General features: G+C 36.5%; 1 protein-coding gene across 18 annotated transcripts in view; it reads right to left on the bottom strand.

Moving 5' to 3' along the window:
* SEL1L2 (SEL1L2 adaptor subunit of SYVN1 ubiquitin ligase) overlaps window positions 1-24656 on the bottom strand; it is a 138344-nt gene that overhangs the window by 101678 nt on the left and 12010 nt on the right. For 9 of the 18 annotated variants that reach the window (XR_012018208.1, XR_012018207.1, XR_012018206.1 and 6 more), the window contains exons 2-3: window positions 7958-8013; window positions 7656-7823 (exon numbers count right to left, since the gene is read on the bottom strand). Coding sequence is in view for 14 of the 18 variants with exons in the window: in XM_072800033.1 (XP_072656134.1) it covers window positions 7656-7823; window positions 7958-8013 (224 nt within the window). In the remaining 4 variants the exon portion in view is untranslated. Of the gene's footprint in view, window positions 1-7655; window positions 7824-7957; window positions 8016-20919; window positions 21104-22914; window positions 22986-24656 lie in introns of all 18 variants that reach the window. The other 9 variants (XM_072800024.1, XM_072800019.1, XM_072800020.1 and 6 more) reach the window with 6 other exon arrangements.

Genomic DNA, 24656 nt, shown 5'->3' with positions numbered 1-24656 from the left:
AGGTTGTCTTAAGTAAGTGTGTGTGTGTGTGTGTATATATATATATATATACACACATTTATAAATGTATAATGTATATATATAATGTAAATGTATATATATTCTTATATATAAATGTATATATAAGAATATATATATATATACACACACACACACACACTTTTGGAAAAAAGTGACTGTTACTTTTGAACTCGCACATCTCACTGTTTTAGTAATTTTTCTTCTTTAAAGTAAGATGCTATTTATGAGATGCTTAAATTAAAGCAAAGGTGTTTTTAGTGACATCTTACAGTTTTTCATTTTTCCTAAAGTACTTTCAGTTAAGAATACAAAACAATCTTAGAATATTTTTTCCTAATGTGCCTAATCTTTTTTAAATTCAAAAGATTAAAATAAAAATAGCAAATATGGCAATAATCACCCCTAATTTAAAAGAATCGGTATCTCTTATAGAGAAGAAATCATTCATTCATCAGTGAAAACATTTCTTTTTCTTGAGAAAGACAATGCTAATTATTTTATTGCGTATTTGCATGTCTGCCTTCTAAAGTCACCAAATAACAACAGTCAACAGCTATCCCAGTATGATTTTTGACAGGTAGGAAAATGGTAAGGTAGAAAGTAAAAGGGGAAGATAAACACTGAAGGCCTATTTGAGGCTTGTGATCATGAAATCAAAGTGAAACTGGATGTATTTATTTGTAGCCACATTTCAGCTACTCAGGTGCAGGGACTGAATGGTGGAGAACAGTATTCACTCAGGGTTGAGGTTTTACAACTAAATTGGATGGAGTGCAAGAGGAGTAACTAAATGGAAAGTCTATATGAAGCAGCAATTTTGCATGACCCTCAAACCCTTATCTGCAATTCTTAAATCCAAAAAATCTGAAAACCTAAAGGTTTTTCAATAGTTTGGTGCTCAAAATCAGTTGGTAGAAAAAACCTGTCTGGCTTGATGTGAAGTTATTTATGTTCTTTACTTACTCCATTTGATATAAATATTCATATGTTTTACTGCATAAATAATAATATGTTTGAAACAACGTATTTCCTCAGTCTCAGCTGGAGATATCCTATAATATATGGTATGTAGGTCTGTGTATATATATTATAGAAGGTGTCCTATATGTCTGTGTGTATAGTAGTATATTTCCACAGTTAAAAAAACAACCCTAAATTCTGCCTCAAACTCTTGCAATAAATTGAAGAGAAGATATTTCCCAACTCATTCTCTGAGGCCAGTCTTGCTTGATACCAAAGCAAGACAAGGACACTACAAGAAGACTACAGACCAATACTCCTGATGAAATTGATGTAAAAATCTTTGACAAAATACTAGCAAAGAGAATTTAACAGTACATCAAAGGATTATACAGTATGACAAAGTAGGATATATTCCAGGAATGCAAAGATGTTTCAACATAAAAAATGGATCAATGTAATAACTGCACTAACAGACTGAAGGGGAAAAAAACCCACATGATCATCTCAATTAATGTAGAAAAAGCTTTTGACAAAATTCAACACCCTTTCATGACCAAATCACTCACAAACTAGGAATAGTCAGAAACTACTTCAACATAACAAAAACTGTATATAAAAAACCCTCAGCTAACCACAAAAAATTCTCAATAGTGAAAGACTGAAAGCTTTGCCTCTAATATTAGCAACAAGGCAAAGATACCACTCTACCACTGCTATAATACTAGAAGTCCTAGCAAGAGCAATTAGGCAAGAAAAAGAAATAAAAGACATCTAAATTGGAAAGGAGAAGTAAAATTATCTCTGCTTACAGATGACATGATCTCATATGTAGATAGCTCTAAAGATTCCACACAAAAAATTTAGCAAAATTGGAAGATACAATATCAACACACAAAAGTCAGTTGCGGGGCAGCCCTGGTGGCGCAGCGGTTTAGCGCCACCTGCAGCCCAGGGCGTGATCCTGGAGACCCGGGATCGAGTCCCACGTCAGGATCCCTACATGGAGCCTGCTTCTCCCTCTGCCTGTGTCTCTGCCTCTCTCTTTCTGTGTGTCTCTCATGAATAAATAAATAAAATCTTAAAAAAAAAAAGTCAGTTGCATTTCTATACACTAACAATGAACAATCCTAAAATAAAATTAAGGAAGCAATTCCATTCAAAACAGCATCAAAAAATAAAGTACGTAGAAATAAACTTATCATGGAGGCAAAAGACAAATATTGAAAACTACATAACTTTGTTAAGAGAAATTAAAGAAGGTTAATAGAAAGACATCACATGTTCACAAAGTGGAATATTTAATATTGTTAAAATGTTAATAGTGCCTGAAGTGATTACAGATTCAATGCAATCTCTATCAAAATCCCAGCGGCATTTTTTTTTTCAGAAATAGGAAAATTCTTCCTAAATTCATTTGGAATCTGAGGGACTCTGACTAGCCAAAACAATCTTCAGAGATAAAACCAGGGACACCTGGGTGGCTCAGCATTTGAGCATCTGCCTTTGGCTCAGGCCGTGCCAGGATCGAGTCCCACACTGGGCTCCCTGAAGGAAGCCTGCTTCTCCCTTTGGCTATGTCTTTGCCTCTCTCTCTGTATCTCTCATGAATAAATAAATAAACAATTTAAAAAGTGTTTTTTAAAAAAAGATAAAACCAACATTGTAGGTCTCACATTTCTTAATGTCAAATTTTTTTTACAAGGCTATAGTACTCATGATAGTGTAGTAATGGCATAAAGACAGACATGAAATAGAACAGAGAGCTAGGCAGTAAACCTGCTCATATATGGTCAAATAGTCTTCAACAAAGTGCAAAGACCATTCATTGGGGGCGGGGGAAGTACAGTTTTTTCAGTAGATTTGGCTGGGAAAATTGGATATCCACATACAAAAGAATTAAGTATACTATATAGCAGTTAACTCAAAATGGATTAAAGACCTAAATGTAGGACCTGAAAGTATAAAAACTCCTAGAAGAGAACACAGAGAAAAGTTTTATGATATTGGATTTGATGATGAGTTCTTGGATATGATACCATAAGTATAGGCAAAAAAAAGTAAAAAGAGATAAACTGGACCACATCAAAATTGAAAGTTTCTGTGTATCAAAGGGCACTATCAAGAGTGTGAAAGGCAACACATGGGAGGGAGAAAATATTGGTAAATTATATATCTGATAAGTGATTAATGTCTAGAATACATAAAAAATTCTTACAATTCAACAATAAAAAGCCAAATAATTCTATTCAAAGGGGTGTCTAGGTGGCTCGGTTGGTTAAGCATCAGCTCTTGATTTTGGCTCATGTCATGATTTCAGGGTTGTGAGATCGAGGCCTGTGATGGCCACTGTGCTGGGCATGGAGCCTACTTAAGATTCTCTTTCTCCTTCTACTTCTGCCCTTTCTTATCCTTGCTCATGCAAATGCACGTGCTTCCTCCTTCTCTCCCTAAAAAAATAAAGATTAAAAAAATGGGCAGAGGGCTTGAATAGACATTTCCCTAAAGAAGATATAAATGACCAATAAGCACATGAAAAGATGCTCAACATCACTAATCATTAGGAAAATGCAAATCAAAACTACAATGAGATACCACCTCACACCTACTAGGATGGTTACTATAAGAAACCCAACAACCCAGCAACATAGAAAATTACAAGTGTTGGTCACAGTGTGGAGAAAGTAGAACCCTCATGCACATATACCCAGAAGAATTGAAAGCAGGATATCAAGATAGTTGTATACCCATGTTCATAGCAGCATTATTCACAATAGCCAAAAGTTGTAAGCAACCCAGTGTTCACCAAAGGATAAATGTATAAACAAAATGTATAAAACAAAATATACATACAATGGAAAATATTCAGCCTTGAAAAGGAAGAAAATTAAGACACATGCTACGTGAGGATGAACCTTTAGGACATTATGCTAAATGAAATAAGCCAGTCACAAAAAGACGAATATTGCATGATTCTACTTATATGAGATATCTAGATTAATCAAATCATAGGGACAGAAACTATAATGGTGGTTGCCAGGGGCTGGGAGGAGAGGAGAAGCAGAGAGTTGTTTTGTAGGTATAGAGTTTCAGTTTTGCAAGGTCAAAGAGTTTTGGAGATCGGTTATACAATAATGTGGATATACTAACAGTAATTGAACTATACACTTACAAATAGTCATGAGGGTAAATTTTATGTATATTTGCCACAATTAAACAAACAAACAAACAAAAAACCCTGAGTTCTGAAACACATTTATTCCCAAGGTTTTGAAAAAGGTACTGTGTTCCTGTAGCATAAGCCATCAAGTCTAAGCTAAGTAAGAAGGAATGAGGATGTGAATGGAATGATAAACAGTGAAAGAGACACATGGATTTGAGGTCCTGGTGGGACTGAAGCATTAATGGGAATAACTTAGAAAGCACCAGGTGGTCTTCAGAGACTTGGAAGCTTAAGCTTTTAATTTTGAAAAGACATAGTCCAGATTATGACCATGGGAGTAGACAGAAGATGCAGTTATTGGAGCAAAAAAATCTAAATAATGGGATTGAGAGGCAAGAATTCATGGATACTGACAGCTCCAAGAAATAGAGAGAAAGACTACAAGGTACTTCTCTGTCCTCATCTCCTATTATTCTCCCAATGAAAGTGTAGCAATAAGGAAAGGCAAAGATACTCACCACCCCAACTATGACCAATATAATTGTGTTGTGGGAGAAAATATTTGGGAGGGCTGTAGGGGAAGTTCTCAGGAGAAAACTAAATTTCAGTTTCAGTTACAATGAAGGTAAAGGTAATACTTGGAGAAGTATGACCCCAGGATAGGTGATTAGAAAGAAAGTAAGGGTGCAGTGGATGGAGAAACCACCCATTTTACAACCAAAGTCTTGGGGAGACAGTAGTAGCATATTTCAGTAAATCTGTAAACTCTTATTGTACATATTGCATGCAAAGCATTGCATTTGAAAAGATTAAATGATACTTTTTTGCTTCTCTGGGATTGGAGCTAGTTTTCTGTGACGTGGCTACATGTACCAAGAATGTTGAAATCATTGGTAAATATGAGACCTATTATAGTGGCCTTCCTCAGGAAAATGGTGAAGAAAATTGAAATAAGCCAACACACCAAGTACATTTGCTCCTTCTGCAGCAAAACCAAGATGAAGAGATGAGCTGTGGCAATTTAGCACTGTGGTTCCTACAGGAAAATGGTAGCTGGTGGTACCTGGACCTATACCACCACTTCTGCCATCACAGTAAAGTCTGCCATCAGGCCACTGAAGGAATGGAAAGAACAGTAGAAGCTCCACCATTTGACACATGGCTAGCCTATAACAAAAGCCTTAATTTATGTAACAACAACAGAGATACTTTCTTACCCTTCAGAAGCTCACAAAATCAAATTTAAGCAATATAAATATTGATTTCACAAAGCTAAAAAAAAATTAGGACCTTTTGGAAATTCCAAATTCCAGTAACTGTATGTGGTATGTGGTGGGTATTGTGTTGAATGAATGAAATTTGTACTACAAAGATCTTTTAAATCTGAATGGGCTTAGTTATTCTAATTTGTAAATTGTGCTTAATAACTAACCACTTAAGTAACCAGTTGACATCCTACACAGAAATGTTAAATATTTTTTTAAGTATGTATGTTTTTTTAGAAAGTGTGTGCTAGGAGGAATGGAGGAGTAGGTGATACTCTTTTGTGAACCCTGGAGTTGTAAAGCTAGAAAGAGAAAACTAGGGGAAAGCAGCTATACTTAGGTGGGTTTAAACAAATTATAATGTAAATAATAATTATTATGAAAGATAATCAGAATCTACCAGGTCTGCAATGGGGTTAGAGATGGAGAAGGGGTTAGAGATGGAGAAGGGTGTTTTAAGCCAGACAGTATCTTATTTATTGCAAAGAAGTCATGAAACAACATGGCAAATTTAGTGAACAGAGATTACTTTACTCAGTATAGAGTCCTTGGTATTTTCAATTCTGCTGACTGTGCTCTATGAGGTTGGTACTAAGGAAGCTTAAAAAACTGGCTACTCAGGCAGCCCAGGTGGCTCAGCAGTTTAGAACTGCCTTCAGCCTAGGGTGTGATCCTGGAGGCCTGGGATCAAGTCCCATGTCAGGCTCCCTGCATGGAGCCTGCGTCTCTCTCTGCCTATGTCTGTTCCTCTCTCTGTCTCTGTGTCTCTCATGAATAAGTAAATAAAATCTCTAAAAAACCAAACAAAACAGAAAACAACAACAACTGGATACTCCATTGAAAGTTGGTGAGATACACAGTCTACCCTAGCATGTTTTCTCATCTTTGGCATGAAGATAGTGCTTTGGTTTTTTTCAATATTCTGAGTTCTTTTAGTATAGTTTATATCTTTTTTTGCATTGCTTTACATGGGTAGAGCTGGGGTCCTTTCTGTATTTTGTATTTGGGCCTCATATAATAATGCTGGGCATCAGGGAGGACATCTCTGAGCCTGATCAAGGTCCTTGATCTTTGATTGAGCTCTTTGGTTACAAAAGGTGCTTTCAGGGATGCCTGGGTAGCTCAGCAGTTGAGTGTCTGCCTTTAGCTCAGGGAGTGATCCTGGGGTTTTGGGATTGAGTACTGCATTGGGCTCCTTGCAGGGAGCCTGCTTCTCCCTCTGCCTACGTCTCTGCCTCTCTCTCTCCCTCTCTATGTGTATCTCTCATGAATAAATAAATAAAATCTTTAAAAAGAAAGGGTGCTTTCATATGTTATTGGGCAGGCACTGCATATCACAAGATATCAAGAGCCCACAAGAGAAAGCCAGATGACCTGATGGAGCTGGTGTCTTTTTATCTTCCACTTGCCTAAGGATAAACTGTGAGGTTATCCCAAGGTCATTTTTATTTCTGCATATAATAATCCAACTGCTGATTATGGGATGTTTTAGTTATGGTAATGTGGAACAGGAAAATTTGGAGGAGTTTAAAAAATGTTGTAATGTAGAGAGGAATTCTTAATTTATATAAACATTTTTTCAAAGTTTACTTCTTTAATTAGGGAATGGTCAGGGAAGGACCTCCAAAAAGATGACATTTGAGCAAAGATCTGAAGAAGGTGAGGGCAGGGAGGTACATGATTATCTGGGTTCAAGGATGCTTCAGGCAGGAAGAGTAGAAAAGTGTCATGCATGTCTGGGGTTTCTGAGGAATAGCACAGAGCCCAGTGTGTCCTGAACGGTGTAAAAGAGAAAGTAGTAAAAGATGATGTCAGAGAAAAAATACTGAGGCCAGACCACAGAGGCTAATAGGTAAGACACCAGTTTTTACTCTGTGTGAGATGGGATGCCATGAAAGGGTTTAAAGTAAAGAAGTGACTTGAAATGAGTTACATTTATAGGATTATGCTGGTGGCTAGTGAGAATAGACTGAAAATGTTGAATCCCCTACTTCCAAGTTATCAGAAGAAATCATCAAGTCAATAATATTTAATAAGCATCTGTGACTATAAGCCAGACTGGTCTCTGTCCTCTTTGCCTTAATATTTAGAACCCCAAACAGGTTGTGGTTTATGAGAAAGCTTAGGAATAACAGTCTTATCTTCTTACAGTGGAATGAGTAAATAAATATTTGTTGAATGAAAGAACAAAAAAAATATTTACAATAAAGAAAAAACAAAACTCAGAAACAACAGGCAGTAATTACTTGGTTAAGAAATTTTAGGGATCCCTGGGTGGCGCGGCGGTTTGGCGCCTGCCTTTGGCCCAGGGTGCGATCCTGGAGACCCAGGATTGAATCCCACGTCGGGCTCCCGGTGCATGGAGCCTGCTTCTCCCTCTGCCTGTGTCTCTGCCTCTCTCTCTCTCTGTGTGACTATCATAAATAAATAAAGAAAAAAAAAAAAAAAAGAAAGAAATTTTAAGCATTATGAATAAATACTACGTATAGCGCCGATAGTCTCAATTTTGTACTGGAGAAATACAATGGTTGTTTAGCAGAATATTTACCTGTGTGGTGACATTTCTTTCCTTTTGCTTTCTATTATGCTTTTCTGCTTCGATATCTGCAATATAAAAGATGTTTATAAGGTTGAAGGTATTTTTCTTTTAACATTTCAGTAAATCATTTCTTAATAAAAAACTTTCTAGATAACTTTTAGAACTCTAAGAATAATAGTGAAAAATAATTTAAATTTAAATTACCATTTATGTGGTATTAAATAATTCCTTCACAGATAATTTTGAAAGATGTAACTTGACACCAAAGACAATCTAAATACTTTAATCAAGCATCCTGAAATTGAGTTAATATGAAAGAGTTCTACAAATAATAGACTAATTACAATAGCAGAAAACTTTCTGAGCTACAACTTAATTAAAATGTATCCATGTGGGCAGCCCTGGTGGCGCAGCGGTTTAGTGCCGCCTGCAGCTCAGGGTGTGATCCTGGAGACCCCGGATCGAGTCCCACATCGGGCTCCCTGCATGGAGCCTGCTCCTCCCTCTGCCTGTGTCTCTCTGCCTCTCTCTCTCTCTAGCTGTGTCTGTATGAATAAATAAATAAAATCTTAAAAAAAAAGTATCCATGTAAATAAATATCATGTCTTTAAGAATATTAAAACATAGAAGAGGGAATATAATCTTTTATATATTTATAACTGGATTCTTATGTCAGAGAGACACTAAAAATTAGTATAGTTGAAACATATAAATATCTGAGAAATGTAGACTAGTACAATTACATCAGGCTTTGAAATTTGAGAAACTACTATTCACAAGCATTTTTTAACAAATATTTTTGTAAAGAAGAGCATATATATACCATATAGAATACATATATATTTCATTTTTACATAGGCTTGAAGTTTCTGAACTTACATATTCAGAAAAATAAGTCTTTGAAAACTTTGAAAACAAGGTGTCACATCATGGCATGTCTATTACATTAGTAGGACTGATAATTTTCAATTACTAAAAAAATTATTTTATGCACTGTAAAAATGACCCTACATATTTCCTGAAGTAAAACATGCATACATGAAATATGTTCCTTTTATAGATTGAAGAATTTGAGTGAAGACAAATATGGATAATTAAAATTTTATATTTGTAAAAGTTGTGAGCTTATACTTTTAAGAGCAGGTTATGAATATTCTCATATTATCTCTGATATTGTATTTATTAGTTTGATATGTTTTATTCTTTCTCTCACTGATCAACTTTAGTATTTGGACTCACAATTATAGAAGGTCTGTTCTGTTTACTTTGTAAGCCAGACCTTACAGAAACTGCTTCTAGATTGTTTATATTTAGTCTTCTGTCAAACTAGAGAAGCAATTGACAAAATCTAAATAAATATTCAACAACATCATGGTGACAAATGCATTAATACAAAGCATATGAAAAATTTTAAAGATTATACATATTTCATCAAATTATATACATTAGGATTTCTTTTCAGGCTCAGGATGTAAAACAAATTATGCCAGAATAAGAACATTATTATAAATGCAACTTCCTTTGTCCTAAGTTTGCCAAGTGATCATTTTAAGGCCATGGATACTCATTATCAGTCAATATAGGGTAGTGGTCCACCATGTGGCCTTTGAGTTAACCAAGCCTGAATGCTAATCTTGATTTTGTATCTGTTTCATTAATTTGTTATAGTAATCCATAAGATAATCTTTTTTTTAAAGTTTTTTTTTTTTTTTTAAAGGATTTACTTATTTATTTATTCAACAGAGAAAGAGAGAGTACAGATCCCAGGACCCTGGGATCATGACCTAAGCTGAAGGCAGAGGCTTAACCAACTGAGCCACCCAGGTGCCCTTCCAATAAGATAACCTATGTAAAGTATTTAGTACTTAATATATAGTGTTTAATAAATGTTAGCTGTACATATAATTATGGTTATGATTATTATAAAGAAGGTCTACTTCCTTAAAGGATTTAAGATGCCTTCAAGATGATAAGGTATGTAACTATCATAAATAAATAAAAATTAAAAAAAAAAAAAGATGATAAGGTATGTAAATTAATATTTAAAAAGGATCATGGTGAAAAAGCATTATTAGAGACTTAATATGTTATCAGAATTTATTAATACTGTCTATTATATGACTTCTATCTCAATTAAGGCATTTTCTTCAAAACAAATTACTTAGCCTAATTATATTTGTGAATTAGAAATCAGACAACATGACTAATATTATAGCTACAGTAAATGTCTAGCAATTTTTAATCTCCATTATCACAACTAGAAAAAGTAAACTGGAAAAAGCAATGTGATTTGATATATTCCTATTGTTATACTCCCCAAAGTACACAGAATAAAATTAGAGTTAGTATGCACGTAAAATACAGACACAGAACAAGAAGTACAAAGTGTCATGTGTATTAGAGCAAGAGGAGAAAATTATGGATATTAAGTGGAATAACGTCTATATTATACACTGGACCAGAAAATCAAGCTGTCAGTGGCCATATATTAACATGAAAATTACAGGGCTAAAAGCAATTATCAAAGGTAGGATAAGTGTAGATAAAAATGTAGAAAAGAATTAGTGAAATGGGAGGAGGTGTAAGAATCTAACTGAAGGAACAAACTATTTAATAGCTTAAAACATAAAAAGAACATAAAGGTCATTACTTCCAGAAGAAGATACACAATAACAAAAATACTTTTCTTTTCTAAACCTCAGGCTTTTTAGGTTTTTACCTAAAGAAAATGAACTTTTAAAAAAGTTTGTTTTTAATTTAAATTCAATTTGCCAACATATAACACCCAGTGCTCATCACATCATGTGCCCACCTTAATGCCTGTCACCCAATTACCCCATCCTGCCATCCACCTCTCCTTTAGCAACCCTCTGTTTCCCAGAGTTAGGAGTCTCTCGTGGTTTGTCTTCTTCTCTAATTTTTCCCCATTAGGGAAAATGGTCTTCTTTATGGTCTCTTTCACTATTTCTTATATTCCACATATGAGTGAAACCATATGATGATTGTTTTTCTCCGACTGACTTATTTCACTCAGTGTAATACCTTCCAGTTCCATGCACGTCAATGTAAATGGTAGCTATTCATTCTTTCTGATGGCTGAGTAATATTCTGTTGTATATACATACCACATCTTCTTTATCCATTCATCTGTCGAAGGACATTGTGGCTCCTTCCACAGTTTGGCTATTGTGGTCACTGCTGCTATGAACATTGGGGTGCAGGTGTCCTGGTGCTTCACTACACAGTATCTTTGAGGTAAATACCCAGTACTGCAATTGCTGCATCATAGGGTAGCTCTATTTTTAACTTCTTGGGAACCTCCACACTGTTTTCCAGAGTGGCTGTACCACCTTGCATTCCCACCAACAGTGCAAGAGGGTTCACCTTTCTCCACATCCCCACCAACATTTGTTGTTTCTTGTCATATTTATTTTAGTCATTCTCACCAGTGAAAGGTGGTATCTCATTGTGGTTTTATTTGTATTTCCCTGATGACAAGTGATGTAGAGCATTTTTTCATATGCCTGTTGGCCATGTGTAGGTCTTCTTTGGAGAAATGTCTATTCATGTCTTCTGCCTATTTTTTGACTGCATTGTTTGTTTTTTGAGTACTGAGTTTGATAAGTTCTTTATAAAAATTATTTATTTATTTATTCATGAGAGACACACAGAGAGAGGTAGAGACATAGGCAGAGGGAGAAGTAGCTTCCTGCATGGAGCCTGATGTGGGACTCAATCCCAGGACCTGGGATCATGTTCTGAACAGAAGGCAGATGCTCAACTGCTAAGCCACCCAGGCATCTCAAGTTTGATAAGTTCTTTATAGATTTTGGATATTAGCCCTTTATCTGATATGTTATTTGCAAATATCTTCTCCCACTCTGTAGGCTGCCTTTTAGTTTTGTTGGCTGTTTCCTTTGCCGCACAGAAGCTTTTTATCTTGGTGAGGTCCCAGCAGTTCATTCTTGCTTTTGTTTCCCTTGCCTTTAGAGACGTGTCTTGTAAGAAGTTCTTGTGGCCAAGGTCAAAAAGGCTGCTGCCTGTGTTCTCTAGGATTTTGATGAATTCCTGTCTCACATTAAATCTTTCATCCATTTTGAGTTTATCTTTGTGTATGGTGTAAGAGAATAGTCAGGTAAGAGTTTAAAAGCCTTATGGTGTAAGAGAATAGTCAAGTTTCATTCTTCTGCATGTGGCTCTCCAATGTTCCCAACACCAGTTATTGAAGAGACTGTCTTTTTTCCAGTGGATATTCTTTTCTGCTTTGTCGAAAATTAGTAGACCATAGAGTTGAGGGTCCATTTCTGGGTTCTCTGTTCTGTTCCATTGATCTGTGTTTTTTTGTGCCAGTACCACAGTGTTTTAATGATCACAGCTTTGTAATACAGCTTGAAGTCAGGCATTGTGATGTCCCCAGTGTTACTTTTCTTTTTCAACATTCCTCTGGCTATTTGAGGTCTTTTCTGGTTCCATACAAATCTTAGGATTATTTGTTCCAACTCTGCAAAGAAAGACCATGGTATTTTGCTGGGGTTGCATTGAATGTGTAAATTGCCCTGGGTAGCATAGACATTTTCACAATATTTATTCTTCCAATCCATGAGCATGGAATGTTTTTCCATCTCTTTGTGTCTTCCTCAATTTCTTTCAGAAGTGTTCTGTAGCTTTTAGGTTATAGATCCTTTACCTCTTTGGTTAGGTTTATTCCCAGATATCTTATGGTTTTGGGTGCAGTTGTAAAAGGGATTGATTCCTTAATTTCTCTTTCTTCAGTCTCATTGTTAGTGTAGAGAAATGCCAGATTTCTGTGCTTTGATTTTGTATCCTGCTATGTTGCTGAATTGCTGTATGAGTTCTAGCAATGTCGAGATGGAGTCTTTTGGGTTTTCTGCATACAGTATCATGTCATCTGTGAAGAGGGAGAGTTTGACTTCTTCTTTGCCAATCTGAATGCCTTTTATTTCTTTTTGTTTTCTGATTGCTGAGGCTAGGACTCCTAATACTACTTTGAACAATAGTGGCGAGAGTGGGCATCATTGTCGTGTTCCTGACCTCAGGGGACAAGCTCTCAATTTTTTCCCATTGAGAATGATATTTGCTGTGGGTTTTTCATAAATGGTTTTTATTATGAAAATGAAGCTTTGGTTGGCTACTGGGGAACAGATTTTGCTACCAACAGTATGTCACACAAGGCTTTCTAGTAGGCTTTTAAATATCAGTTAAGGAACATTGGTGCTTGCTAGAGACTTGTCCCACTGTTTTATAAAACTTCCCTCTATATGAGTACTGATATCAGAGGGCAGAGCCAGGAGTCCAGAGGCTGCTACCAAGAACCAAGGGAAATAATTATTAGGGATCTACTCCAAGAGAACAGAACAGGGCTCCTATCAAGGAGCAGTGCCTACCCTTGGAGGGACCAGTGATTGTTGTACATTTCTCATTCCCCTTTTTTAGACAGCAGTATCTAGTATAATGTGGTTTTCTATTTCTCCAATATCCATTGGGTATGTGAGGGAATGAAGGATAACTTGTCTTTTTGTTTCATAGGTGTCTGAATCTAAGAACTATACTCAAGGAGTCTCACTGACCTCTTGACCTGGTGCAGATTATGAAATTATAGATTCTGAGCTTGATGCTATGATTGATGGGTCTTGGGCAATATTAGAAGGGGGAGAATCATGTGGGACAGATGTGAATCACTGGGGCCTAAGGGTAGACTGTGGTAGATTGTAACAATGGTCCCCATGAATCACAACTACTATGTTAATACACCTTTACAGTGTGACTGCCTAATCCTTCCATCATGAGATGGAGACGATTTTCCCCATTTTTTGAATGGGCTGCCCCTGTAACCTGCTTAGACTAACAGGAATGTGGCAGATGACATTGTTCAACTTCCAAGGCTAGTCCTTAATCCTTTTAGCCTCTTTTACCGTCTTGGAATAATGCCCTGTGACCACCATGCCCTGAAGAAGCCAGGGGTAATAGTGGAGGGAAGAGAAAAAGGCCCAGCTGTCCAAACTGACTACCGGCTGAATGAAGTTTCATGTGTGAGCTTAGATGAAACCAGCAGAAAAATAACCCAGTAAACCCACAGAAAATTGTGAGAAACAATAAATCATTGCGGTTTCATACCACAAAGTTTTGTGTTGTTATACAGCAGTTGATGATTGAAAACCTTTCTGTTTCTTCAGCCAACTAGGATTCCTTGGATAGAATTCTCCATTCTCAGAAGCTACATGACACCAATAAATAATGCCAAAATAAATAATATATAATATACTCAAAGCATTAAGAGAAGGATTAGAAGAAAATAACATCCCAGAATATTTGTTGTCTTGATGACATTCTTTTCAGATCTATTTTCTCATGAAAGGCTTGATATACACTAACTCCTGGCTTTAACATTCATTTCCCCACTGGGCACAGGTTCTTTCTTTCTAAGACATGGTTCATCTTCCTTTGAATGATCACTGGGACAGTGATTAATGTCACTAAGATTCTTGAAAAAAAAAAAGTGCACCACAAAATTCCCCAAAACACACAAAAAAACCCCTCTGTACTTTATGAGGTAATATGCCTGGGGAGTTATAAGTAAATAAAAGGTTTGCTTGTTTGTTCAAACAACACTTACAAATGGAACTAAACAGATTTATTTTATTGATTTTCCTGTCCTAGTTCTTTATTTTTATTTTTATTTTTTCCTGTCCTAGTTCTTTAAAATGGTACTTCATTCCTCCCCTGCTCTTACCATTATATGTAGTAATGGTATAAAAAATAGTGACTATTGTTTCCTTTCTAATCTTTCTTTGAGATTCTGTGCAATACATTGGCTTCTGTGACTTTACACTATCCTGGATATCCTTCTTCCTTTCAAACCTCTATTTTAGAGTTTCTTTGGCTTTATATCTGCTAATGATTGTGTATTTCTCAATGCTCAGTCCTCATGTCTTCTCTGTGGGTTGAGCTGGGTCAGCAAGGACTTTAGAGTGGACAGATGGTGAGTGTAGGAGGTTAGGAACTAGAAAAGGATAATGTACTCATTCCAGAATAGGCAGCCACTTAAGAAGTAAAGCTCTGGGAATTAAACTGTAATGAATGACTGGAAAGCAAAGTAACACAAGTCATAGGAGGAGCCACAGAAGGAATCCAGGTTGGCAGAGGTGAGACAAGGATGAGAGACAATCCTAGCAACAAGGACAATTGCAAAACCTGGGACTAAAATAATGGGAGCAGGTCAGGCCCACCAGAAATGGGTACACAATTGGGAAGATGTAGGAGTGAGAAGAGTGATAGTTTGCAGCTACGAGGATCGAGAGAAAATTCTGCCAAAGAGATTTCTGGAGGGGTGAGTTTTCAGTTTCCTGTGGAAAACACAGCATAAATCAGACCCTCATCATTTCATGCCTGCATTCTTACAACAGCCTCCTAACAGATTTAATCATGATTGCTCTAATTTTAATCTAATTTACATCTACACTCAGAATAAATCTCCCTGAGTACTGTTTCCAGCAAGGCACACATCTGCTTAAAAACTCATAAATCCCTGTTGCTTACCATATAAATACTAGCTCCCTATGTTGACTTCCAGTTTCCTCTTCATTCAGGGGTAGGTCCACATTTATAAGTATTTTTCAAATACAAATAATCTGTTTCACTAGTTACTGATCAAACTATTTGAAAGTTTTCTTCTTTACTTTCTTTAACAATTCTTATTGAATGGACTAGAAGTTATTTATTAAAATTTCCAATAAAAAACAAATATGATTTTAGGTCATTTATTATTTTGGATTGTGAGATACTTAGTTTTGTACATCAAGCCTGATGTTCAGAAATAAGATTTCATATGTTCTTACTTAGCCATGTGACCTTGGATAAGTTATTTAATCCCTCTGAGCCCCAGTTTTCTATAAAGAGGGAATAGCAATACTATATCTCATAGAAAGGTAGATGTGAGGACAGAATAGAATTAAAGTATAGTATTTGGTGTTTGTTAAATACATGGCAGCTAAATAATAAATGTCAATTCCCTTCTCTTCTCCATAGGCCTACCTTTTAAAAGCAAGTGGAATTAGCATTTATAAGAAAAGAACTTCCCTTATTGAAATAAAATTAAGAAACTATATGGTTTAAACCTTGGAAGAAGGATCTCCTACTGAATTTTACCTTCTCTTTGGCTTTTTCTCATTTTGATAATTGCTGCAACCACCTTCCCTCCAATCTCCTTTCCCTGATTACTCTTACTGAATCTAAAAGAGACTGGAATTTTCAAAACAGAGTTAATAACTCCATGGAAGAGCAAAGAAAATATAAAACAGAGTCCATTATACAGAGATAGATTTCTTGAGAATACCTCAACTGCATTCTCCTAGGGCCTATCTCATTCCCTTTTCTGGAAGAATTTCATAAGAATCTTTCCCACATGTTTGGGAAAAGTATCATTTTATTCCATTCCATGGGGGCTATTCTCCTTAATACCTGGATCTCTTTGATATTCAGGGCAAGAATACAACTTCTAACTACCACTCACCTAAGGCTCTCCTATTATTTTTTTTTAAGATTTTATTTATTCGTTCATGATAGACATAGAGAGAGAGAGAGGCAGAGACACAGGCGGAGGGAGAAGCAGGCTCCATGCCGGGAACCTGATGCAGGACTTGATCCCGGGACCCCAGGATCATACCCCTGGCCAAAGGCAGGCACTGAACTGCTGAGCCACCCAGGGATCTCCCTCTACTATTCTTTTTTTTAAAAAATATATATTTATTTTAGAGAGAGAGTGTATGTGTGTTGGGGGGCGGTGGGGGTGGGAGAGAGAATCCCAAGCAGACTCCTTGCTGAGTGTGGAAACTGATGTGGTCTTAATCCCATGAACCCAAGATCGCAACTTAAGCTGAAACCAAGTCAGTCACTCAATCAAGTGCACCACCCAGGTGTCCCTGGCCCTCCTATTCTGATGGATACAGATTTTCTCTTACCCAGATCCCTGATGGGATTGGGGTGACATACATATTATCTTCCTTAGATAAAGCTCCATCCTCTACATACTGATCGTAGCTCAAGTCCTCAAGAGACCCATTTCAGTCATATAATAATTTTAACACCTATACACTAAGAATTGCCTATATAGGAGGGAGCTATTCCATTGTACCCTCAATAGGAATAATTTGCAATCATTACTTATGTATAATTAGACCAAATTTGGACATTATCAAAGTCTCTAAAGAAATAAAGGAAATTGGGATTTATGATAAAAGAACTGTACTAATGAAAATTTTAGCATATTGCAGTAACTTAGTAGACCAATAAATACATTTTGATGTATTATATATTTGGTAATAGACTAATGACTTAATTATATTAATTTAGTAATATAAATTTTTTAAAGATTTGAGTGGAGGAGGGGCAGGAGAGGGAGAGAGAATCTTTATTAAAAAATATTTTATTTATTTATTCATTGAGTGACACAGAGAGAGAGAGACAGAGCCATAGGCAGAGGGAGAAGCAACTCCCTGCAGCGAGCCTGATGCGGGACTCAATCCCAGGGCCTGGGATCATGTCCTGAGCAGAAGGCAGATGCTCAGCCACTGCTCCAGGAGAGGGAGTCTTAAGCAGATGGAGCTCAATCCTACGGTCCTGAGATCATGACCTCAGCTGAATCCAAGAGTTGGACACTTAGAATTTAATGAGATCATGGCTATGAAAATGACTGACATGGATCAGGCATTTAGTAATGCTTCTTTTAGTTTGCTCTGCCTGGAAATGTAAGGTTCTCAATAATCTGACCATATTTTTTAAAACCAAGTTATTTACTACTATACTCTGCTCTTATTGAAGTGGTGGTTATCTTTCCATATGTATACTCTACTCATTCTTACACCCATGCCCTTTATTTCTGTACTTCTGATTTGGAATGTTTTCTCTTTCTTGTCCTAACATCCAAATTTTATCCAGCCTTTCAGCACATTTGTCATGTTTCAACACTGGACTCTGGTGCCAGCAGAGTTCCTGTCCTATAACAGATTTGTAAAACATATTTGTTAAAATAACTAAATAAATTTGCCCCTTTACCTGCAGGTTTCCCCTAAATATTTCAGCCTCAAATAATCTCTCCCTTTTTGGAACTTCTGCAGGACTTGTATTCTGTGTCATTCAGGTTAGCCCCCAATTATATACTTAATTTTATTCTATCGATTGTAAGATCTTCAACTGCAGAAACCACTTCCCTGTTTTTTTTAAAAATATTTATTTATTCATTTACGATAGACATAGAGAGAGAGAGAGAGAGAGAGAGGCAGAGACACAGGAGGAGGGAGAAGCAGGCTCCATGCCGGGAGCCTGACGCCGGACTCGATCCCGGGACCCTGGAATCGCGCTCTGGGCCAAAGGAAGGCGCCAAACCGCTGAGCCACCCAGGGATCCCCACTTCCCTGTTTTTTAGGTTCACCCATAGTACCCTGCATAGTGTCTTCATTAAAACTGATGGTTGATGAAATACTTTTATTATAACATGACGTAAAATTCTGCCATGTTATAAACTTAAAATTCAACCGAACTGTTTTTTTAAGTTAGTACTGAAAACTTAGAATAAAACAATCTCAGGATTGAAATTATCAAATTCAATTATATAGCCACAAAATTTTCAAAAAAGTAAGGGTTTTCCTCTTTAAAAAAACTTCCTTATTCTTGCTATGCTTCATCAATGTAAAAACTCTGAATTAAGTGGTTCTATCCATGAAGTTGTATTATTTTTAAATCGTTATATAATATTCTGTTTTTCATAAACAAAGATGACACATGAGTGTAACATTATCGTTTTTTTTTTTTTTTTTTTCTAGCTGCCCTAATGGACTTCCGTTCTGCCCACCATTAGAATTTTTGGGAATTCTACCATTACAAATTTGGGAATGGGCTGACTGGATAGAAAGTGCTTTTAAGTTTGTGTTTGTAAAACATTATGTAATTGATTGATTGAATACAGAGAAGTAACTGATAAATTAATTGCTTTTGGGAACCTAATATAGATTATTTGTTTTGAGTGTTATAAGAACTAGTTTTAAAGCAGGTTTGGCACTCTTGAAACTTTTAGCTCTTATGTCTTTTCACTTATCAGTGTCTCTCTGAAAGGTAAAGAAATGTGAATTATCAGTGGAGCAAGATAATAGGATTCAGAAGTCTTCAATTTTAGTATTAATTTCCTTTATAAATGGTTGTACTAATTGAACTTGGGCAAGGCATTTATGCTTACCATGTCTTGTCTTCTCTAGTGATTTAAATGTCTGTGGCATTATGCAACATTTCCTGAAATTACTACAGTATAACTTGGGGTGATTAAAAGTACTACTTAAATAATTAATGAAATGAGAACTAAAACTGATAAAAGTTTAGATGTTTTACCTGGTACTACTAAGTTAATCAACCCAAGGAAATAACTATATAGAAAATCCCTTAGCTTCTGTATTTTGGTATATTTTCAGAGAAATATAAAAGCACATTTGTAGAATATTATGTATGTGATCTTAGAAGTTCTTGATCAGATCTTGAAGTTCAGTATCAGATCTTGATACATAAATATATGAAGTTCAACATTTATTGAATGTGGAGATAAGAAGTTAGTTTATGTGTAGAAATTCTTTGTTAATCATTATGTTCCTGAGGAGTTCTGACATGCTATAAGATAAAATTCAGAGTCTTAGGGTTGGAAGGGACTCATCTCCACCATGGTTTCCTGCTCAGCCAGGAGGAGAAGCAAACTCCTGGCTGAGCAGGCAGCCGGAAACAGAGCTAGATCCCAGGACCCTGAGATCATGACCTGAGCTCAAGGCAGCCACTTAACTGACTGAGCCACCCAGGGGCCCTGGGATAAAGTGGTATTTCATTGTTAATTTCCATTTGCATGATTACCACCAAGGTCACATTTAGGGGCTTTTGCATTTTCCTCTCCAAGGAATGAAGTGTTAGATATTTTCCCCATCTTTAGGTTTTTAAGAAAAGATCTTTAGGAGTTTTAAAATATATTCTGGATATTTGGATATTACTTGATTGGTGTTTATGTTACAAATATATTTTTCAGTCTGTTAGCCTTTTAACTGTTTATGGTATCCTTTGCAGCAGAATTTTTTAAAAATTCAAATGCAGTCGAAACTATCATTTCCTCACTTATAACCTTTGTGCGTATGTACATTTGTGTGTGGGGGCGTATGTCTTGTTCAAGGACTCACCAGTCACTTGAATTATATTTTCCTGTATTTCCTTCAGCTATTTTTATAGTTTTTCTTTTACTGTTTGTGTGTTTTAAGATTTTATTTATTCATGAGAGACAGAGAGAGAGAGGCAGAGACACAGGCAGATGGAAAGGCAGTCTCCATTTAGGAAGCCTGATTCGGGGCTCGATCCCCGGACTCTGGGATCATGCCCTGAGCCAAAGGCAGACGCTCAACTGCTGAGCCACCCAGGCATTCATACTGTTTATGTTTTTAATCCATCTGGACTCAGTTTTTTTGATTGGTATGATGAAGAGTCTGACTTTTCCTAATAATAGACAATTTGACAATAGTATTCCTTATAGTTCATCTTTTACTCATTGCCTTGAGAAACTTCCTTTCAGGTACTAAATTCTCATTTGTACATTGTTTCTTTTTCCTTTTTTCCCAAGATTTTATTTATTTATTCATGAGAGACACACAGAGAGAGTGGCAGAGACACAGGCAGATGGAGAAGGAGGCTCTATGCAGGGAGCCTGATGCGGGACTTGATCCCGGGACTCCAGGATCATGTTCTGGGCAGAAGGCAGGAGTCAAACTGTTGAGCCACCCAGGGATCCCTACATTGTTTCATTTTTAAACTCTATTTTCATGATGCATTTGCCTATTCTTCTGGCAGTACTCTAATTACTGTGGATTTATAATTGCATTTTTTACTATTTGAGCAAGAACTTCTCAGTGCAAATACACAAGCACCCAACTACACACTTTCTTGTTCTTCTTTTAAAAACTTATCTTGGGAGGGGCACTTGGGTGGTTCAGTCATCAGTAAAGCGTCCACTCTTGATTTTGGCTTGGGTCATGATCTTGGGGTTATGAGATGGAGTCCTGTGTTGGGCTCTGCATTCAGCATGGACTCAGCTTGTCTTCCCCACTCTGCTCCGCTCTCTCTCTAATAAATAAATAAATAAATAAATAAATAAAAATCTTAAAAAAAAAACAAAAAACAACAAAACTTATCTAGGGAATCCTAGTATAATTTCTTTCCTAGATGAAATTTAGAATAAGGTTGTCAAATTCATTTAAGAAATGTGTTGATATTTTCACTGGGACTGCATTGGATTTACCTGTTAACTTACAAAGACCTGGCATATTTACAATACTGAGATTCATTTAGGTGTATAGCCTTAATTTATTCAGTTTTCTGTTTAATGCTCTTCAGAAAATTTTCATTTTTATTACTCATATATGCCTTGTTTAATTTTAAATTTATTCCTAGCTATTTTTAAATTTCTCTTGCTATCGCTTCTTGGCCTTTTGGCTAAGATCCAGTGTTTAAATTTATGTTGCTATTGTGAAAGGGATTTTTTTTCAAGTTATTAACTAAATTCCAGCTAACACACAGTGTAATATTAGTTTCAGGTGTAGAATTTAGCTACTCATAGCTTACATACAACACCCAGTGCTCACCACAAGTGCCCTCCTTAATACCTATCATTTATTTAACCCATCCCACAGCTCACCTCCCTTCCAGCAACCCTCTGTTGGTTCTCTAGAGTTGAGAGTCTGTTTTCTGGTTTTTCTTCCCCCCCGCCTTATGTTCATCTGTTATATTTCTTAAATTCCATATATGAGTGAAATCATATGGTGTTTGTCTTCCTCTGACTGATTCATCTCGCTTAGCATAATACTCTCTAGCTCATTGCATCATTGCAAACGTGAAGATTTCATTCTTTTTTGTGGCAGAGTAATATTCCATTATATATATATATATATAAATTTATATATATATATAAATATACACCACATCTTTTTTATCCACTCATCAGTTGATGGATATCTGGCCTCTTTCCATAATTTGGCTATTGTTAATGCTGCTATAAACATTGGAGATCATGTAACTCTTCAAATTAGTGTTTTTGATTCTTTGGGTAAATACCCAGTAGGCAATCGCTAGATCTTAGGGTACTTCTTTTAACTTTTTGAGGAACCTTCACACTGTTTTCCAGAGTGGCTGTACCAGTTTGCATTCCTACCAACACTGTAAGAGGGTTTCCCTTGTGAAAGGGATTTTTAAAAAATGAATTTGTCTTATATTTTTAAAAATTAAAATAGGCATTTATTTAGATTTATCATGTCCTGAAGGTTTCTTTGATTACCACTGACTTTTAGTGTTTCTCTTTTTTTTTTTAAAGATTTTATTTATTTATTCATGAGAGACAGAGAGAGAGAAAGACAAAGACAGAGAGAGACACAGAGAGAGAGAGAGACAGAGAGAGGCAGAGGGAGAAGCAGGCTCCATGCAGGGAGCCCAATGTGGGACTCAATCCTGGGCCTCTGGGATCATGCCCTGAGCGAAAGGCAGACGCTCAACCACTAAGCCACCCAGGTGTCCCTTTAGTGTTCCTCTTGAACTCATGTTTTATTTTGCTGGATCAGATTTTCTAGTCAATATTTCAGTTAGGATTTGTGGGTGATAAATTCTCTGAATCCATTCATGTTTGAAAATGTCTAAAAAAAAAAACAAAAAAAAAGAAAATGTCTTATTTTGTGATTACACTTGTTTTAGTTTGTCAAATTAGATAATTCTAGATTCTGAATCATTTCATCTCAGCACTTAGAAAATACTTCTCTAGTGTCTTTTTTGTATCCAATGTTCTTAATGAATTTTAAGTCAACATGCTTACTTTTCACCTTGTCAATAATGTACTTTTTCTCTTTAGAGCTTTTAGGATCTTCTGATTAAAAGCACAAAAATTTTACCATTATTTTCTGGGAGTGGGTCTTTTCTCAGTCTTCTTACTTGGCACTCAGTGGAACTTAAACTAAAGATGCTATAAAAAAAAAAAGTCTTTTTAAGATGTGGGGAATTTTATTTAATATCTTTATTTCTCCCCCCCAGTTCTTCTATTTTCTCTTTCTGGAGACCCCCTTATGTGAATTTGTTAACTTTTGGATGCATCCCTCAGGTCCTTGAACCTTTATTTCATACGTGTCATCTTTCTGTCCATTTGCATCGTGCTTATAAAAGGATTTCTCAGTTTGATTTTTGAGCCTCTGGGTTGCTCTTCAGCTCTGTCAATTTTGGTATTCAGCCTTGAGCTTTTTATTTTTACTATATTTCATTTCCAAAATAGCTCATCTTTTATGGATACAATAACATCTTTAAAATACATCTTATGATTATCATTTTATGTTTTGAGGACTGCACCCCTTTCCTCTACTTTTTCTGTCTCCTCAGATATTACAGTGTGGTGTGTGAGTGTGTGTATGTGTGTGTGTAGGCTGATGCTTTTCTTTTCTGTGGTATTAGTTTTCCTCATGTTTGACTTGGATTATCCCTCCTAATCTGTCTCTGAATGCTCTAACAATCAACTCAGCCGACCATCAGTAACTTTGTGGGTGTTGCAGGATATACCATCAGGATGTGACAGGACCCAGTTGCCCAGGAATAGGTGCTCCCTCAGTATCACTAGCCATTTGCAGCAGAACCTTACATCTCTGCCAAAATGCCACCCCAAATCTCCCACCTCATGCTTTGTCTCCTTGTGAACTCAGTTATTTTTACTATGTACTGAAAACTTTATCTAAGTGGATTGAGACCTAAAATGAAGCTGTTTTCCCATGAGGAGAACATGAATTTGCTTTTTCCAGGTGCCTGGGACAGTACTAAGTACAGGACTATCTTAGATCTAGTTCTAGCTCAGGGTGCTTTGGATTATCCAGGCTTTAAATCTCCAGGGGGGCTGGCCTGTGATCACAACTTATCAGGAAGGTATTTTTTTCCTTTTTCTTTACTTTGTGTTTTGCTAAGTGTCAAGTCTCTGCAGATCCTTGGACTTGGGAAGGGGTAGATTTACTTCTGGGCTGCCCTTATCTTAAGAGTAGAGTACTTTATGGTTCTTGGTTGATGTTGAAAAGGTCTCCTATTAGACTCTTCACCTTGGACAGGTCTTGAGAATTAGATTCTGTTCTTCCTGCTTTGTGAGGACACTAAAACCAAAGCCCAAGTTTGTCTGGCTAAGGGTAACAGCTGCTTTGATGTTCAGGTCAGGACTGGGACCAAGGTGAGGCATGCCCTAGTCTTGCTCAGATGCTCTGTGCTTCTCTGGATGCTAGCAATTCCTTACATTTTTATCTGGTAGTTCTTTTTTTTTTTTTTTAATTTTTATTTATTCATGATAAGCACACAGTGAGAGAGAGAGGCAGAGACACAGGCAGAGGGAGAAGCAGGCTCCATGCACCGGGAGCCTGACGTGGGATTCGATCCCGGATCTCCAGGATCGCGCCCTGGGCCAAAGGCAGGCGCCAAACCGCTGCGCCACCCAGGGATCCCTTATCTGGTAGTTCTTTACTATCTTCTCAACTCTTCATTGCATCTAAGAAGATTGCATATTTTATGCATCATTTGTTTTCAGTGGGAGGGTTGGACCAAATAACCTAGTCACTTAGCCTTTCATTACTAGAAATGAACATGGTGCCCTCTCTTTTGCATTTGGAGGTGG

The sequence above is a fragment of the Canis lupus genome, chromosome 26 (assembly GCF_048164855.1).
Source record: "Canis lupus baileyi chromosome 26, mCanLup2.hap1, whole genome shotgun sequence".
Classification (NCBI taxonomy): domain Eukaryota; kingdom Metazoa; phylum Chordata; class Mammalia; order Carnivora; family Canidae; genus Canis; species Canis lupus.
This window is presented reverse-complemented; position numbering and strand designations above follow the sequence as displayed.